The sequence below is a fragment of the Salmo salar genome, chromosome ssa23 (assembly GCF_905237065.1).
Source record: "Salmo salar chromosome ssa23, Ssal_v3.1, whole genome shotgun sequence".
In the NCBI taxonomy this organism is placed as follows: domain Eukaryota; kingdom Metazoa; phylum Chordata; class Actinopteri; order Salmoniformes; family Salmonidae; genus Salmo; species Salmo salar.
The window spans coordinates 21,688,106-21,706,910 of record NC_059464.1 but is presented as its reverse complement, the minus strand read 5'-3'; the positions used below and the strand labels follow the sequence as shown (position 1 = coordinate 21,706,910).

The 18,805-nt window shown below is 45.9% G+C and overlaps 1 protein-coding gene across 1 annotated transcript in view; it reads left to right on the top strand.

Moving 5' to 3' along the window:
* The window catches only part of LOC106584225 (E3 ubiquitin-protein ligase SH3RF1), a 54,099-nt gene that overhangs the window by 15,760 nt on the left and 19,534 nt on the right, over positions 1 to 18,805 (top strand). The window contains exons 3-4 of the mRNA XM_014169269.2: positions 13,595 to 13,870; positions 17,295 to 17,390. Coding sequence (XP_014024744.1) covers positions 13,595 to 13,870; positions 17,295 to 17,390 — 372 coding nt within the window. The remainder of the gene's footprint in view (positions 1 to 13,594; positions 13,871 to 17,294; positions 17,391 to 18,805) is intronic.

Here is an 18,805-nt window from a genome sequence, read left to right as displayed (position 1 = left end):
TTGTCCCCGGCTCTCTAGCTCCGCAGCTCTAGAGCTCTGCCAGCATTCATCAGGGGAGAATAAATGCTAGACGTTCGATCTAAGCTGTGGGTGTTTTGGGAGAACACTGCACACAACACACTCCCATACTGGATCACACACACACACACACACACACACACACACACACACACACACACACACACACACACACACACACAAACGTGTGCTTTCTCACAGAATGATAAATGATGGACATAGCTGTGATGGTCTTTGAAAGGGGGAACAGATGCAGCATTTGTATACTGGTCCTTTGCCACAAATGCTTTGTTTGTCCACTGTACAGCTGTCCAAATACCAGCCAATGCAATCAACCGTTTAGCTGCCCGCTGTTTCCTTTCTGTCCCCAAAGGCTGATGCCCACAGGTTTGCGGCCCAAAAGGCCAAGCTCGGGCCTAAAGGCCAGTGGTCTGAAACCGCCAGGACCAACCCACAACCTAAAGTCTTAACACTGGCCAACACTGGTCAGGGCCCAATCACAGCCCATGTAATCAGTAAATTGACTGTGTAGTTTCAAATCTGTTGGTGTGTTCCTCTTGTCTAAACGCTGCTAATTCAGGTCCTGCGGTTCTACTGTCTGCCTGGCAGGTGATCCAGTCCTCTTTTTTTAAACAATTAACCCTCCCAGTGCCACTACCACGGCCAAGGCCAAATCAGTCCAGTCTGACTCAGCAGGACAGGAACAGCTGGCTCTGCCTCAGTCTAACTAATTCACTTGACTGGAACAAAAGCCTACCGACTACCATGCTGCACCCGCTTCCTTCCAGGAGCTGAGCGGTCGTGGAGAGTTCTGAAGAGGCGCTTAGTGTTCAGCTCACACCAAGCGGCACCAGATACACCGATAACTATGACATTTCGTAAAGTAATCTCCTTGAATTAGTCCCAATCTCACTTCATTTATTCTAAAGCCTCTGTCAGAGCTCGTTCTCGATTAGGAGATTGAAGATTCCTATGTTCTCTTGCATTTTCCCCTGAATAGGCAGAAAACTCACGGATGGAAACATGAGATTTTAACGCTGACTTCCCTCTGAACTCTGTGGTTCCAGAGTGGGCCCAAGTGGGCCCAAAGGCTGACATCTGTGGGAGAAATGGTGAAAGAGAGGGAGGCTGAGCAGAAAACAAGCCCTTCAGAGAGGGGAGATGTGAACTTGAGAGAGGAGTTAATGTGCGGATGTTGAGCCTCTCGAGGCCACTCTTAAAGCCTGCTCCTCTACTCACCAAACACACAATCCCAGCCTCTTCTCCTTCAGCCTGGAGCAGCACGACTCAGCCCGTTTAACATGCCTCAGCCAGAGCAAGATGGACTGGGAGAAGAGGAGAGGAAAATAGACAGATAAAAGTGGAGGAGTTTTTGATTCATTGCTTTTAGTGACTGCATGGTCTTTGCGTGGCCAAACTGGCCCATTGAAAGATCTCTGGTGAATTACTGGAAGAACTTGTAGTGTACTGCTCTCTTGCACGCCTCACTGCAGGCAGGGATATAAAGTGAACAGATTTCTGTTTGCTTGTCCTTCTGGCTCCCCCAGCTGTTTCTGCTACATTATATTAGTCCTGGCCAACAAGCCTGCTGGGGCCCCGTCTCAACGTGTCGCTGTGTGTTTCTGGCTCCTGTTGGAGTGGAGGTTCTGTCAGAAGCATCACCATCACACTGAGAGTCCCATCTCAGTGTCTCTTCTTGCCCCCCCCCCCACATCTTCCTCTACTCCTGCTCTTCTGTCTTTTGATCGTGCTTTCTCCCTCCCCCTCTTTCTCCTCAGTGTAATGTGAGTGGGCTCTTTCCTATGAGAGAGAGTCTTTAAGCCCACTCAGTGTATGAACTGGCACAGAGATAGAGGGTTCTGTTCTCAGGTCTGCTGCTTTAGCCAGACAGACCATGTGATTTCCCCCAGCCACCCAGAACCAGCCTCCACTGCTGGAATGGGGCCAACCAGCCAGGTAAAGGCTAGACACGCACATGCACTCACACGGTCCATGCACACGCGTGCTCATGTAAGATGGCAACTTCACTACAACACATCACACCAACACACACACAGAGCCGCACACAGCTTTATCAAAACCGTATGGTCTTCCATAAACCCAGACCCCCTTCCTGGCAAACTGGTTTCTTTTTGATGACTAATCTGTAGTTTACGTCTTAGTTGTACTTCCTTGTGTTGAATGTTTTTTTTATAGATTTTTCCCCTCTCTCTTAAAGTGAATTCTGAATGTAGCCTAGTCCCTGGTTTAGGCCTACACATGGCTGCCTCATGGGCCCTCGCTTTGTCCAGACTCCAGGAGAGGCCGCTTTGATCAAAGCCAAGGACTGCAATTCCCAGGAGCCCCCACACTGCAGCCCAGTGAACAGGCCGTAAAGGGAAAATTTGTTTGGGTCAATGAGTGGCTACTCCTGAGGTGTGTGTGTGTTATAACTGACACTCGGGGGAAGGGAAGCAATGGCTCTTTGTATGTACATTAGTCTGGATGAGAAAGACCTTTAGTGACCTGATCTAGGGATGAGGCTTGGGCGGTATCCCGGGATTTACGGTATTACTGGCGTAGCACACAAGGGGGCGGCAAAAACGCAAGGAAAGCCTATTGGGCCTATTACCAAAATACCCCCCAAATTACACAAGTAATAGCGAACTTGCATAGACGCTGTTAGCTAAATACTAACTAACAAAATTAACATATACTAATTGGAAAGACCGACAAATCCAGCTAATAAAGTTATACAGGCATAGCTAGTAGCTACAGAATGTAATTTTTCGGGGAGTGTGGACATTTACAAGCGAAAGTGTGAGATTGTTCAGTTGCACAAAGTTGTGATTCATGCTTTTCTGATGGAAGAGCAGCATGTGTACACGGAGGGGAGAGGAGGAAGAACAGAGGGGGAAAAAAAACGCTAGTGGGAAGCACAGGGGAAAAAAATAACTCATCCAGAGCTCTTTAGCTTCTCAAACACGGCAGAAAGCCGGTATAAGATATCTGTTGGCAAATATTTAATAGTAAATGGCATACAAGTGTGACTTCATCACCTCATGTGCACAACAGAGACTCGTGGACTCACCAGCTCCTGCTTTCTCCCGTTGTGCTATTTACAAACACTGGCTTAACTGTTCTGGGGAACTACCGTAAGCTTCATAATGTGAAGAACGCAATCTGCTTCATGTCTTAATAACATGTTGCACAAGTTGACTGCATATATTAACTTAAAAAGTAACTACAAATATTCAAGTTTTTTTGAAAAACCTACTAGGGATAGCAGGAGGAACCGGAAGATCGTTAGTGCCAGTACACCGAGCCAGTAGTAGAGTTGAGGACAAGTGAGATGTTCTGCTCACGTTCATGTGTGAGCCAGACCTCCATCTGTTCACTCTATGGTGTGTTACTGTAGCTTTTACCCCTCTAGAGAAGGTGATAGTCCATTAACTTCAGCACTGCCCTACGCCCCTCCCCAGGCCCCACCAGGCCCCCCAGGAACTGCATACCCCTCTGACTTTGAATGACTCTCTTTCATAAGATTCACTACATTGTAAAGAGGCCCATAAATAGCCCTCAAAAAGGCTTGCTGAGACGAGTTGCCATAGAAACCAGTGGTTGGAAGTTAGTCTTTGTGTTGGTTCCATGCAGGAGTGCGTGCGGGAGGCAGGCGGGGGGCAGTAGGAGCAGTAACGCTAGCTAGCTGCTCTTTGGCTCAATGAACAGACCTGTTTGAGGTCATCTGAGAGCGCTGGAGGTAGACTACGATCTGTCTGGCTTCCTGAGGTAACATTTACAGGACTCAGGTAACCTTTTAGAGGACTCAGACAGGACTAGTAATTCTATTTATGGCTAAATTAGGGCTAAATATAACCCTCTATCAGAGTCCTGTTTAACAGATCACCCACTCATCTTTTCTCCTGATCTGTGCTGTCTCCATGTGTCCGGACTGATCTGCTCATTCTTACCTCCGATTAGGGACATCAAACGGTCAACCTGCTGCACATACGCTATGGACCATCCAGTCTAGAGTGCCTGGTTAAATTGTGCTTGGGAGCATTTTTTAAATTTTTATAAATGGTTAAACTAGTGAGATATCTGATTATTGAACAAATCTTTGCTTCATTTCCTATCCTAAATGAAGGTATTTAATTGTTTTGCCCTATCTAATTCATGTATATTACGCTGCTTTCCATGATGTGTACAGTATGTGCTACTACTTTACACAAGCTGGTGTTTTGACCACATTGAATTGGGGGGAATTAAACATTGTTTTTACCTCCGATTGGGTGATGTTAGTATAAAAGTTTAGTCAACAAGATGACGCGATCGTTTGCTTTAACAGAGCAATATCTTTATTTTGCTACTGTTGATTTTGTCATAAACGCTGACGCAACTGTCATTTTCTTTCTCAAATGGCACCGATAATTCGGGGGGGAGGGATCTCTCTAAAAGTTGCTGGCCACCAATACGCGGACAGTCAAACTATCACTTAAATACAGTGGGGGGAAAAAAGTATTTGATCCCCTGCTGATTTTGTACGTTTGCCCACTTAGAGAAATGATCAGTCTATAATTTTAATGGTAGGTTTATTTGAACAGTGAGAGACAGAATAACAACAAAAAAATCCAGAAAAACGCATGTCAAAAATGTTATAAAATGATTTGCATTTTAATGAGGGAAATAAGTATTTGACCCCTCTGCAAAACATGACTTAGTACTTGGTGGCAAAACACTTGTTGGCAATCACAGAGGTCAGACGTTTCTTGTAGTTGGCCACCAGGTTTGCACACATCTCAGGAGGGATTTTGTCCCACTCCTCTGTGCAGATCTTCTCCAAGTCATTAAGGTTTCGAGGCTGACGTTTGGCAACTCAAACCTTCAGCTCCCTCCACATATTTTCTATGGGATTAAGGTCTGGAGACTGGCTAGGCCACTCCAGGACCTTAATCTGCTTCTCCTTGAGCCACTCCTTTGTTGCCTTGGCCGTCTGTTTTGGGTCATTGTCATGCTGGAATACCCATCCACGACCCATTTTCAATGCCCTGGCTGAGGGAAGGATGTTCTTACCCAAGATTTGACGGTACATGGCCCCGTCCATCGTCCCTTTGATGCGGTGAAGTTGTCCTGTCCCCTTAGCAGAAAAACACCCCCAAGCATAATGTTTCCACCTCCATGTTTGACGGTGGAGATGGTGTTCTTGGGGTCATAGGCAGCATTCCTCCTCCTCCAAACACGGTGAGTTGATGCCAAAGAGCTCCATTTTGGTCTCATCTGACCACAACACTTTCACCAGTTGTTCTCTGAATCATTCAGATGTTCATTGGCAAACTTCAGACAGGCATGTATATGTATTCTTGAGCAGGGGGACCTTGCGGGTGCTGTAGGATTTCAGTCCTTCACGACGTAGTGTGTTACCAATTGTTTTCTTGGTGACTATGGTCCCAGCTGCCTTGAGATAATTGACAAGATCCTCCCGTGTAGTTCTGGGCTGATTCCTCACCGTTCTCATGATCATTGGAACTCCACGAGGTGAGATCTTGCATGGAGCCCCAGGCCGAGGAAGATTGACAGTTCTTTTGTGTTTCTTCCATTTGCGAATAATCGCACCAACTGTTGTCACCTTCTCACCAAGCTGCTTGGCGATGGTCTTGTAGCCCATTCCAGCCTTGTGTAGGTCTACAATCTTGTCCCTGACATCCTTGGAGAGCTCTTTGGTCTTGGCCATGGTGGAGAGTTTGGAATCTGATTGATTGCTTCTGTGGACAGGTGTCTTTTTTTATAGGTAACAAGCTGCGGTTAGGAGCACTCCCTTTAAGAGTGTGCTCCTAATCTCAGCTCGTTACCTGTATAAAAGACACCTGCGAGCCAGAAATCTTTCTGATTTGAGAGGGGGTCAAATACTTATTTCCCTCATTAAAATGCAAATCAATTTATAACACTTTTGACATGCATTTTTCTGGATATTTTTGTTATTCTGTCTCTCACTGTTCAAATAAACCTACCATTAAAATTATAGACTGATCCTTTCTTTATCAGTGGGCAAACGTACAAAATCAGCAGGGGATCAAATACTTTTTGTGACACTGGCCTACACACAGTAACCCATAATGTCGAAGTGGAATTCATTGTTTTAGAATTTTTTACAAATTAATTAAAAATGAGAATCTGGTATGAGTCAGTAAGTATTCAACCTCTTTTGTTATGGCAAGCCTAAATATGTTCAGGGGTAAAACATTTCTTAAGTCAGAAGTTGCATTGACCCAGTCTGCAATAATAGTGTTTAACGTTATTTTTTAATGACTACTATCTATGTACCCCACACATACAATTATCTTTTAATGTCCCTCAGTCGAGCAGTGAATTTCAAAGCGCAAGGGAGTTTTTTAGGATAAAACGGAATAGAACTAAGCTCAGGCAAAGTCCTAGAGGAAAACCTGATTGTCTGCTTTCTGACAGACACTGGGAGGCAAATTCACCTTTCAGCAGGACAATAACCTAAAACACAAGGCAAAATCTATATTGACTTAAATATGCTTGAAAATCTATGGCAAGACTTGAAAATGGCTGTTTATCAATGAGCCACAACCAACTTGACAGAGCTTGAAGATTTATTTAAGAATAATGTGCAAATACTATAAAGTCCAGGTGTTAGACTTATCCAGAAAGACACCGCTGTAATCGCTGCCAGAGGTGCTTCTACAAAGTATTAATTTAGGAGTGTGAATACTTATGTAAATGAGATCTGTATTTCCTTTTCAATAAATGTGCAAAAATGTCTAAAACAAAGTTTTTACTTTTTCATTTAGGGTATTGTGTGCGTGTGTGTGTAGACAGGTGAGACAAATTGAGTCAATTCTGAATTCATGCTGTAACACAACAAAATGTGGAATAAGTGAAGGGGTATATAGAGTGCCTTCAGAAAGTATATCTCAAATAGTCTTTTACCATATCAAAATATATTTTGGCATATAGTGTACTATATTTGCAGGTTAGCGTTTTTCGTCATGGTGTGATTTTAATTTATTGAAATGACAGACATCCCAACTGGTTTGCCCTGCCTACTCTGACTAGCTCAAATTAACCAGTACATGTATTAACCCCCCCCCCATTGAACTATTCATTAGGCCCTAAACTATGGATGTCACATGACTGGGAATAAAGATACAGTGGGTTAGGAAAGTATTCAGACGCCTTGACTTTTTCTACATTTTGTTACGGGCGGTCAGCTCTAGGAAGAGACTGATGGAGGCCACTGTGTTCTTGGGGACCTTCAGTGCTGCAGACATTTCTTGGTGCACTTCCCCAGGTCTGTGCCTCGACACAATCCTGTCTTAGAGCTCTACGGACAATTCCTTCGACCTTAAGACTTGGTTTATGCTCTGACATGCACTGTCAACTGGGACCTCATATAGACAGGTGTGTGTGTGTGTCCCTTTCCAAATCATGTCCAATCAATTGAATTTAGCACAGGTGGACTCCAATGAAGTTGTAGAAACATCTCAAGGATGGTTAACGGAAACAGGATGCACCTGAGCTCAATTTCAAGTCGCATAGCAAAGGGTCTGAATACTTATGTAAGTAAGGTATATCTGTTTTGTATTTTATACATTTGCAAAAATTCAAAAACCTGTTTTTGCTTTGTCATTATGGGGTAATGTGTTTAGATTGAATTAGAAAAATGCTTATTTAATCCATTTGAGAATAAGGCTATAACATAACGTTTTGAAAGTCAAGGGGTCTGAATACTTTCCGAATGCACTCTATGCATCTGTTGGTCACTTTTTAAATTTTTTTTTAAGTAGGAGTGTGGATTAGAAAACCAGTCTGTATGTGGTGTGACCACCATTTGCCTCGCGCGACACATCTCCTTCACATGGAGTTGATCAGGCTGTTGATTGTGGCCTGTGGAATGTTATCCCATTCCTCTTCAATGGCTGTGCGAAGTTGCTAGATATTGGCGGGAACTGGAACACGTTGTCATACACGTCGATCCAGAGCATCCCAAACATTCTTAATGTGTGAAATGTCTGAGTATGCAGGCCATGGAAGAACTGGGACATTTTGAGCTTACAGGAATTTTGTACAGATTGTTGCGACATGGGTACGTGCATTATCATGCTGAAACATCAGGTGATGGCGGAGGATGAATGGCACAACAATGAGCCTCAGGATATCGTCACGGTATCTCTGTGCATTCAAATTGCCATTGATGAAATACAAATGTGTACGTTGTCTGTAAATTATTCCTGCCCATACTACAACCCCACCACCACCATGGGGCACTCTGTTCACAACGTTGACATCAGCAAACCGCTCAACCACACAAAGCCATGTCTGCCATCTAACCTGTACAATTGAACCGGGATTCATCCGTGAAGAGGACACTTCTCCAGCGTGCCAGTGGCCATCGAAGGTGAGCATTTTCCCACTGAAGTCGGTTACGACGCCGAACTGCAGTCAGGCCAAGACCTTGGTGAAGACGATGAGCACGCGCATGAGCTTCCCTGAGATGGTTTCTGACAGTCGGTGCAGAAATTCTTTGGTTGTGCCAACTCAGTTTCATCAGCTGTCCTGGTGGCTGGTCTCAGACAATCAGGTGTAGAAGCCAGATGTGGAGGTCCTGGGCTGGCGTGGTTACACATGGTCTGCAGTTGTGTTGCCGGTTGGATGTATTGCCAAATTCTTTAAAGCTACGTTGGAGGCGGCTTATGGAAGAGAAATTAACATTAAATTCTCTGGAAACCGCTTTGGTAGACATTGCTGCAGTCAGCATGCCAATTGCACGCTCCCTCAACTTGAAGTGGCATTGTGTGAACTGCACATTTTAGTGTGGCCTTTTATTCTCCCCAGCACAAGGTGCACCTGTGTAATGATCATTCTGTTTAATCAACTTTTTCACACCTGTCAGGTGGATTATCTTGGCGAAGGAGAGATGCTCACTAACAGGGATATAAACAAACATTTTAGAGAAGCTTTTTGTGCATATGAGAAATTCCTGAGATCTTTTAGCTCATGAAACATGGGAACAACACTTTACGTGTTGCGTTTCTATTTTTGTTCAATGTTGTTAATTATTTCCTTGACCTTCCTTAGTCCTTTCCCTGCTTATGATCCACAGTCAGAAGCCCCTCACCCCAGGATTGTGTGTACAGAGAGAAGACAGGGAAGGCTGCGCTCTCCCAGTGGTCATAAACGTGACCATTAGGAAGCAATTTAAAGTAATGGCACTTTAATGAAAACAAGATGGCTACTGCCCGTAGAATTCCACACTTCCACATTGTGTCACTCCCTTCCTGTGTGCTTTCTCAACTCTAGGGGAGACTCATCAGTAAACGGTGACATGTAAATGAAGACCGAATGCCACGTGCTGGTTGGAGAAAGATACTGTTTTGTCCAGGAATGTCTGGGATCTTTCTGGGGAGGGGTGCTGACAAAGACCAAGCCCAGGAGCGAAAGACGGGAGGCTTGGCTGGAAGAAGAACATCCCTACAGTCCTCAATCCTCCCAGACTGGAGATTTCTTTGGCCAGGGGTTTTTTGTCTACGATCTGCATAGACCTCACTTCCCAAAAGGCACCTGTAGTCAAAGGACTGTGTGTCCGATGGCCATCTATGGCAGTTCTAAACAGTAGGCTTACTGTTACTTGGTAGAGTAGCTGTGTGATGAGCAGCAGACATTCTCTTCATAATCTACTACAGTGTATATATAAATCATGGCAGGTATACAGCCTTTGATTGCTCAGTTAAAATGGCATATAGTTTTTGTAGTGCTGCTGTCGTCATTGGTGGTTAGGGTTAGTCTAGTCCACAGGCAATGACCTAAGCTTACCCCCGTCTGTCTTTCTGTATGCATATAGTGTTTTGTGTAGTTGTCTGTTTGCTCGCTGGTTGTTGACATCTGGCTGTGCTTTGGAGCACAACAGTGTTGTAATTCTGTAATGATTCGATGCCGTGGAAGTGAAGACTATTACAGCCAAATCCACGTAGCACTCCACTCAGGTCTAATTGCATTATCTTTGAAGGTAGGGTTACACACGCCATCTGATGCCAGACAATATTGCCTTACACCAGGGTTCCCCAACTGGCGGATTTGGACAGGGTTCCCCAAATATTCGGCTCGCGGGTGATTTCTATTTGCCCCCCCCCCCCCCAAGTTTTGAGCAAAACACAAGTTACTCTACTGCCAATGTTTGTCTATGGAGATTGCTTGGCGGTGTGCTCAAATGTATACACCTGTCAGCAACGGGTGTGGCTGAAATGTCCAAATCCACTAATTTGAACGGGTGTCCACATGCTTTTGTGTGTGTGTGTGTTTATATGTGATCGTATACAGATGTAAGCAAGGTTTGAAATGATTGTTTTAGTCAAATATGATATCTGTTTGGACTTCTTGCGGTCAATTTGCAGTTATTTGTAATTATGTTCTGGTCCCTGACCATCTGCTCAAGAAAGAATCTTCCCGCGGCTGAATCTATTGATGATCCCTGCACTCACACGCAGCCTGTTACTGCTGTTCATGCACGCACACAAACACATTTTCTGCAAATTAGAGTGTATAGTTGTGGATCGAAATAGTGTGTTTGTGTAGTCAGCCTCTCTCATGCATGATGTGGAAGTATGTGTACTTGTTGTTCAACCGTAGTCCTCACACCACCACACACTCAGTAGGTCTGTGATGGTGTACTGTCAAATCATGTGTTTAAATTTATAACCAGGGCAGAAGTGATTAGTTGTGGGTTGTAGTTAGATTCTCATTAGAGGTGCAATGGTGAGAAAGCTCCCTGCTCGGCTCTGCTCTGTCTGATACAGAGTTATGCTGATGAATGATGACTTCCATTAAACATTTCATTCAGAGCAGCTGTTAATGTGGGCTGGAGCAAGAGAGGGGGGGAGAGGTAGAGCGAGGGAGGGAGGGAGGAAGGGGACTAGAGCGAAAGTTTACCCTCTTCCCTTGGCTGTATTTAAAGCCTTAGTATCTATTGATTTCCATCTCATTGCTCTCCCTCGGAAGGGAGCACCAGCCAGCTCAGCACACAGGTATCAAGGCTTTATCTGTGGGAGCGGAAAGGCTGAGGAGCAGGGAAGATGTTCCCTGACGCAGTCTGTTCTGTCTGTCTGCCTCTCTCCGGATGGGGGTGAAAAGCCATAAAGACACAGGGACTGTCTCTCTCTCTCTCTCTCTCTCTCTAAAAAGAGATTGTACCATTTGTGTGGGGGATGCTCTCCCTCTTTCATACACAAGCGGGTATTGGCATAAACTGGTTCATTGTGAAACCCAGTCGTACAGTGACTAACACAGTCATGACGGGAGGGCTGGCGGCCAGTTGTTTGGACTGGACTGAAGCCTGGATTAGACTCCTTCATGTTGGTCCAGTTCAGACACATTAGCATAGTTTCCATGGTTGCAAAACGGAAATGACCCCCCCACCATCTTTTTTCCATCTCATTCATGCAGACCAACTCTTCCATTCACATTCAGAAGCCCCCTCCCTCTCTTCAACCCCCCCCCCCACCTCCACCCCTACTCTACGCTATCTCTCAAACTGGGATGGAACAGAGAAATGTAAATCTGCTGACGGCTCCTCTTGTGTGAGGCAAATGGAGGGGTATCGAGTTGAGGGAGAGAGTCTGACTGCGTGTGTGTGTGTGTGTGGAAAGCACTACTGGACTGCAGAGCACTGGGTTTGTGTAAAGTTAATACTCAATACACTGACTGTAGTTGTTGTGTACTGACCATTGTTGAGTTTAAAGGGCCCTACACACCCTATGCAAACAGAGCGTCGTATACGGTCCGTTCCAACATTTTAGCCACACAAAGGTACGCAGAAAGCGCCGCTCAGTCACTGCGTTTGCGTACGGTGTGTAGCGATCTTAAGGGTGGTTAACGAACAGCCATGTCATGAAAATGAGGCGACCTGAATGTGCCAACAGTCTGAATGTACACATTTTTATATCAGTTTGTCCTTTTTTGGGGGGTCCTTTTCTCCTCTCCCTCTTCTGCACAACATGCCGTGTTATTCTTAAATGAATAGCAGCGCTTTTAACGTTAATGTGCATCTACATCTGGTGGGCTGCCTGCCCCCCTCTTCTCTCTCCCCCGGACCCCCCCCTTTAGCCCTGACCATCCTGTGCAGCGTGTGATTGGCTGTGAGGTCCAGGCAGGACGGGGCCCAGGTCTAAGCAGGGCTGTGTGATTGTGTGCGGGCGGGGTAATGTCTCCCTGGCTCAGCATCACAGCTCTGTGTTCTGTACTCTCGTTCTCGTCTCAGCCACGAAACACTTCATTAGCCTTTAACAAGACCACAGCGCCTGCCTGCGCCAAACTCTACTTTCACCTCTCGCTCTCTCCTCTCTCTCTCTCTCGCGCTCTCTCTCTCCCAGACCCTCTTTCTATTGCCCATTTCTCTTTACCTTTGACTGTATCTTTCTCCCGTTCTCTCTTTAATGCCTAGTTTCTTTCCTGTCAGTGTTCGGATCCAGGCACTGTTGGTAGTGATTGTGATTCTGAGCACTTCTAAAGGCCTCTAACAGAGTACAGGGAGGAATAGGAAGGGGGTAGAGGATTTTTGGATGGGTGCCCTCCTCTTGGACAGCCACCCTGAATGGGGCTCATTGATCCCCCTTGTCCCCCCTCTGTGTTCTCACCCCTGAATGGTCCTTTCAGGGCTCTGGACTAGCAGGTCGAGACCACCAAGCCTTCCTGTGTAAGAGAACTGGGCCAGGCCCAGGGCATTTAGACTGCTGCATTACACACACACACACACACACACACACACACACACACACACACACACACAGAGAGACACACACACAGAGACACACACACGCACACACACAGCCTGCCAGCCACAGACACACACAGCCTGCCAGCCACAGACACCCAAGCTCATCACAGTCTCACTCTGATCCTGTACTACAACTGACTTTCTCACTTAAAGGGGCCCTAACAAGACACACTCAGTGTCTCACACACACACACACACACACACACACACACACACACACACACACACACACACACACACACACAGATGCAGGTTTTGTTAACTGCATTCCCGAAACAAGGAGTATTCTTGTCTCTCTATTGCTTCTTCTTTCTTCCTGCTCCCATAGCAAGTAGGCCTTCCTTTGGTTTCCATAGTAACTGGTGTCTGTTTTGGGCCGAGCTTCTTTTAGGTACATCGTTTGAGTCTCTTTCTCGGTTAGAGAGAAACTGAGAGAGGTGAATGCCGGTGAGTGTGGTGACTGAGGCCCTCCCTGACTTGGAGGAAGCCGATGATTCACCTGAGGGAGGGGTGATAGGGTAGTGGTGCGTGAGGGTCTGAAAGTGTTCCTCTGCTCAAGTCAGGGTGGTTTATTCCTGATTCCCTCGTGTGTGTGTGTGTGTGTGTGTGTGTGTGTGTGTGTGTGTGTGTGTGTGAGTGACCCATCACTACTACCCCTCACTGTGCTCTTTCTTGTCCCTAGTGGCTCTGGTCTTCACAGTTACACCTCTCTGGGTTTTGAAAAATGTATGTGCTTCTGAGTGGTGCTCCATCAGTCCTGATATTTTGGGTCTAGCCTGAACTCTCTTTCCCTCCCTCCCTCTACAGGGTGTACCCCAGCTGCCCTGTGCCAAGGCCCTGTACAACTACGACGGCAAGGAACCTGGGGACCTCAAGTTCAGTAAGGGTGACATCATCATCCTGCGACGCCAGGTGGATGAGAATTGGTACCACGGGGAGATAGGCGGAGTCCACGGTTTCTTCCCCACCAACTTTGTCCAGATCATCAAGCCACTGCCGCAGCCCCCGCCACAGTGCAAGGCCCTCTACGACTTTGAGCTAAAAGACAAGGAGGCAGACAAGGATTGCCTGCCCTTTACTAAGGTGAGTTATAGACAACTTTACTAGTGTTGCACGGTATACCGGTATCACGGTACCAAAGCGTAATAATACTTATGATACCAACATATGATACCAGCCCTCACCCACCTGCTGCTCTCAGCATCCCCTACCAGCCCTCACCCACCTGCTTCTCTCAGCATCCCCTACCAGCCCTCACCCACCTGCTTCTCTCAGCGTCCCCTACCAGCCCTCACCCACCTGCTTCTCTCAGCGTCCCCTACCAGCCCTCACCCACCTGCTTCTCTCAGCGTCCCCTACCAGCCCTCACCCACCTGCTTCTCTCAGCGTCCCCTACCAGCCCTCACCCACCTGCTTCTCTCAGCGTCCCCTACCAGCCCTCACCCACCTGCTTCTCTCAGCGTCCCCTACCAGCCCCTCACCCACCTGCTTCTCTCAGCGTCCCCTACCAGCCCTCACCCACCTGCTTCTCTCAGCGTCCCCTACCAGCCCTCACCCACCTGCTTCTCTCAGCGTCCCCTACCAGCCCTCACCCACCTGCTTCTCTCAGCGTCCCCTACCAGCCCTCACCCACCTGCTTCTCTCAGCGTCCCCTACCAGCCCTCACCCACCTGCTTCTCTCAGCGTCCCCTACCAGCCCTCACCCACCTGCGTCTCTCCGTCTGCCCTCCATGCACATCTATTCATCCATCAGTTTTGTAAATATAATATAGCCTTGATGGTGAGTGGGGATGGAGACCCTGATCAGTATTTTGTTAAGTTTGATCCATTGGAGCAGTGCACAGAGCGAGCAAAGTTGATACATTGTACATCATTTCATCCCTGATATAACCAAGAGCACAGGCCAGTCTGAGTATAGGCTTTGCAAGTTCGCTGCCACGCAGCAGTGCCAGAGAAGAAAAACAGCTTTGCAACAGCATGGAAAACGGCGTAGAAAATGAAAACATTGTTGACTCATATAACCGGAGCTAATGTTTTGTCTTCTGGCACCATTTTGCGCATTTGATATAATTTCACAAACCATGTCGCGAGACGTTTTTAAACCAATCCCGGACCGCTAATTATTGGTTTGATAACACAATTTTCAGTCATGTTAGCTAGCTAGCTAACAACCTGGTAACTTCACAGTAGAGCTAGGCAAATTTGATTGGCACAGGAAGAAAGGAAAAGGGTCTGCTACTCACAGGATGTTTATTCAAATGTAGGATTCATATAGGCATAACTATATAAAAAATCTATCTTTTTCTGGTGCACCTTACATTCTGTTTGGTGCCTAACATTTTTTTTAAAGTTGGGAGCAGTGTGAGTTTGTGTTTATGGGTGGCGTGTGTGTGCTTATGAGAGAGAAAGAGAGTGAGTGTGCTTGGGAGGGAGGGAGGGAGGGAGGGAGGGAGGGAGGGAGGGTGTGTGTGTGTGTGTGTGTGTGTGTGTGTGTGTGTGTGTGAACTGAAGAGTAGGTTTCATGCAGTGTTTTCCCCTTACTGACACATACATGCAGATCATTATGCATGTATATTCCTCCAGCAAATCACAGGTAGACCTTTGCAAATATGAGTAATTTGCCATTCTATGTTATACATTGAACAGTGTGGCGTTAAATTCAGTATGTGTTGTATTGAGTAGAAGTGTGAACATCAGTCACAGATTGGTTGTGTAGCACAACATCTCTCCCCCCCCCCGATACTACTTGGTATCGTGATACTTGGCCTGGTATCGTTTGTAAAATGTGGGTATCGTGACGACACTAGACTTTACCGACGTACCACATAGGACATAGTAGCAAGAGTTTTAATTACAACCTATACTGTTTTTTTTCTAAGCTGTCATTTTCCTGTTTTTGGAGCGTCTAACAGCTCAACTGTTGATTGTAAAAGCTCTGTGGTTTAACCCTGACCACACTCTGAGTGAATTCGTGGCGGTCTTTGTGGACGTGTCCTGCTGATGCAATACATTTTCCCTCCTAGTGTAGAGGACCAGTTATCCACGCTCACACTGCACCTACTGTACAATTGCTAAGCGGGTTGGAACAAATTTTCCAATCGTTTCGTTCTGAACGGAACCATTTTTTTTTTTTCATTCCACTGTTCTAACCAGAAAAAGAAAGTTCTGAACCGGTTCAAACCCCCAAAAAGTACCGGTTTATATTGTTCCTTTTTAAACCTCAAATATATATATATTTTTTTACATTAGAGCAGCTCATAATGGAGCAGGTAAGCCATTTAATCTGTATAGGAAAGTTGTTAAGAGCATATTGTCTTTTGCATGGTTTAATCATAATGAAAGACAAACACACACTGCACTGTGCTGCCAGTCACTATGGACAGACGTGAGATACAACTGAAATGTTGCAGGTGGGAAGAGGGTGGAGCAGGAAGCTTGACTTGAAGCGCTGGGCATCTTATGACACGTGTTATCTGAATTAGATTACGTTATAGTATCCTTAACTAGCATTGAAAAAGTTACATTCTTCTCTTATAAAAAATGTCTCTAATTTCTGAATCACAGTTGTAACATGGTCAGCATTCTACAGTAACCTATGCTTGGACAGGGGCAGGTAGCCTACACACGCACTGACAGGCAGCCTACACACGCACTGACAGGCAGCCTACACACGCACTGACAGGCAGCCTACACACGCACTGACAGGCAGCCTACACACGCACTGACAGGCAGCCTACACACGCACTGACAGGCAGCCTACACACGCACTGACAGGCAGCCTACACACGCACTGACAGGCAGCCTACACACGCACTGACAGGCAGCCTACACACGCACTGACAGGCAGCCTACACACGCACTGACAGGCAGCCTACACACGCACTGACAGGCAGCCTACACACGCACTGACAGGCAGCCTACACACGCACTGACAGGCAGACACTGGGACACGTCTCTGAGTGACAGTGAGGGCTTTGCATAGACGCTAAACTGTCACATGAATAGAGCTTTGATGCGATTTTTGTGGGACTGTGAAAAAAATGCCCAGAACGTAAAAGAACGGCATTAACCGGTTCCCATGTGTTTTAAAATAACGGTTCTGTTCCAGAACAGTATAAATGTAAAATAATTGTGTTGTTTTAACATATCCTTCAATCCTTCAACCGGTTCCAACCCCTGTTGCTAAATTACTTCATTCCTGGATCTACTCAAATATACCCAATGGGTCATTACTTTCTATCTTTGACTTTTATATGCTGTCTGCTGTTTTTTTATGTCTTATGAGCAAAATCTGAAACAAAGGAAAGTGCTTGGCTTGTTCCTTTCTAAACAGGATCCAGTTTATTGCTCTTGTAATGCAGTCTAGCCTTAATGTGGGCACTTCCTTTTAGTTTTTAATAAAACATGGTCTCTCTCTTTCTTCATAAAGGATCTAAAACTCTGCTGGTTAGCAGCATCTTTAATGACAGTCTGCCCGGTAACAACCTCTGTATATTTTCTCTTCTAGGATGATATTCTGACTGTGATTCGCCGAGTGGACGAAAACTGGGCAGAGGGAATGCTGGGGGATAAAATAGGAATCTTCCCCATATCGTATGTTGAGGTAAGCGAAATGTTCCCGGAGCGTCCCTGATATGTCCGGGGGGGGTATTTTACCTCAGGAAGAGGTTGGAAAATGCTGAGTGTGTTAGTGCTATCATTTTTGCTTTGTTAGACATCTTGCAAAATGTGCACATTAGTGCTCTCTCTGCTCTCCCCTGTTGCTTCGCCCCTGAAAACGGTCAAAATATATTTCACCAAAGTACTAAACATGCCAGTAGATTTCCTGCCGATTGGCCATCCTGAGGTAATTCACTGTCCTCCAAAAGCCTCACTGATCACTGCTATTTTAGGAGAGAACTGTCTGCTGGGTTGATAAACTTTACCTGTGTAATAGACCTGAAACATAACCGGAGAATGTAGAAGTAACATGCAGAAGTAACCAGTGGCACTATGAAAACCTTTTAGAACAGCATTTCTTTCTTAATGGAGGAGCATGGTAGAGAGACGCACAGGAGTGGGTGGAGACTTGTCATAATAGGAAGCGCAATTTGAGGAAGGCAAGACCTTTTTCCGTGTGGATGATTTTGACACTGACGTCGAAAGTGACATTCTTAGAAGCAGAGGAGGAGAAGAAGGCCCTATTCATGTGACAGATTTTAGGTTTGTCTAATTTCCCGACGGGGGCGTTTTTGAAGGGAATGGATGCGAAATCATTCGTGCATATACAATTGGCTGTGTTTTCACAGCAGACATACTATGTTTTCCTCCAAGGAAGACATTTTTTCACTCGTGTCTCGCACAGGTTACACAAATATCCCAATGATGAGTACTCCGCATATGTCACACAGTAAATAGCTTTTTAAAAGAAAATATGAACAATTCTGGCACTGTTATAGAGGACAAACCCAAATCTAGGTCTTGCATAACCACACTTGATTATGGATGGGGAGTTCTGTCTGTGCAGTGATTCTATACTGATACCCGTTCTATATTTGGCTGTATATACTTGGCTGTAAATCTGATCTAGTGCTACGTGTGTACACGGGACCACTTGGTGAACCCAGCTTAGCACTGCCTCTCCTCAGGATTGGTGTGAAAATTCTCTGCTTTGATGTTCTAAGTAGAGGAAGAGCAGCTCGGGGCTATCTGTGTCGTGGAGTGCTCCCTCGTCCTCCCTGTGATTAGCTAAACCCTTTTTAGTGTTCCTCCTTTGATTCCTGCCTCACACGAAAGAGGCAGTGAAGGCCTGCAGTCTCCTCCGCTCGCTGCCTGAAAACCCTCCACTCCCCCTGAGCCCAAGGTCCTCTCTCAACCCCCTGGCACTGGCAGCATTCTCAGCACACTGCTTTCTCCCATCAGATAACGGCAAAGGGTGGTTTTCACTATAGCTAGGTTCATTATGAAGAGTGACAGCTTTCATTATCATATTAACAACTCCCTTTCTCTCCTATCTACCCCTCCACATCCTGCTCTCCA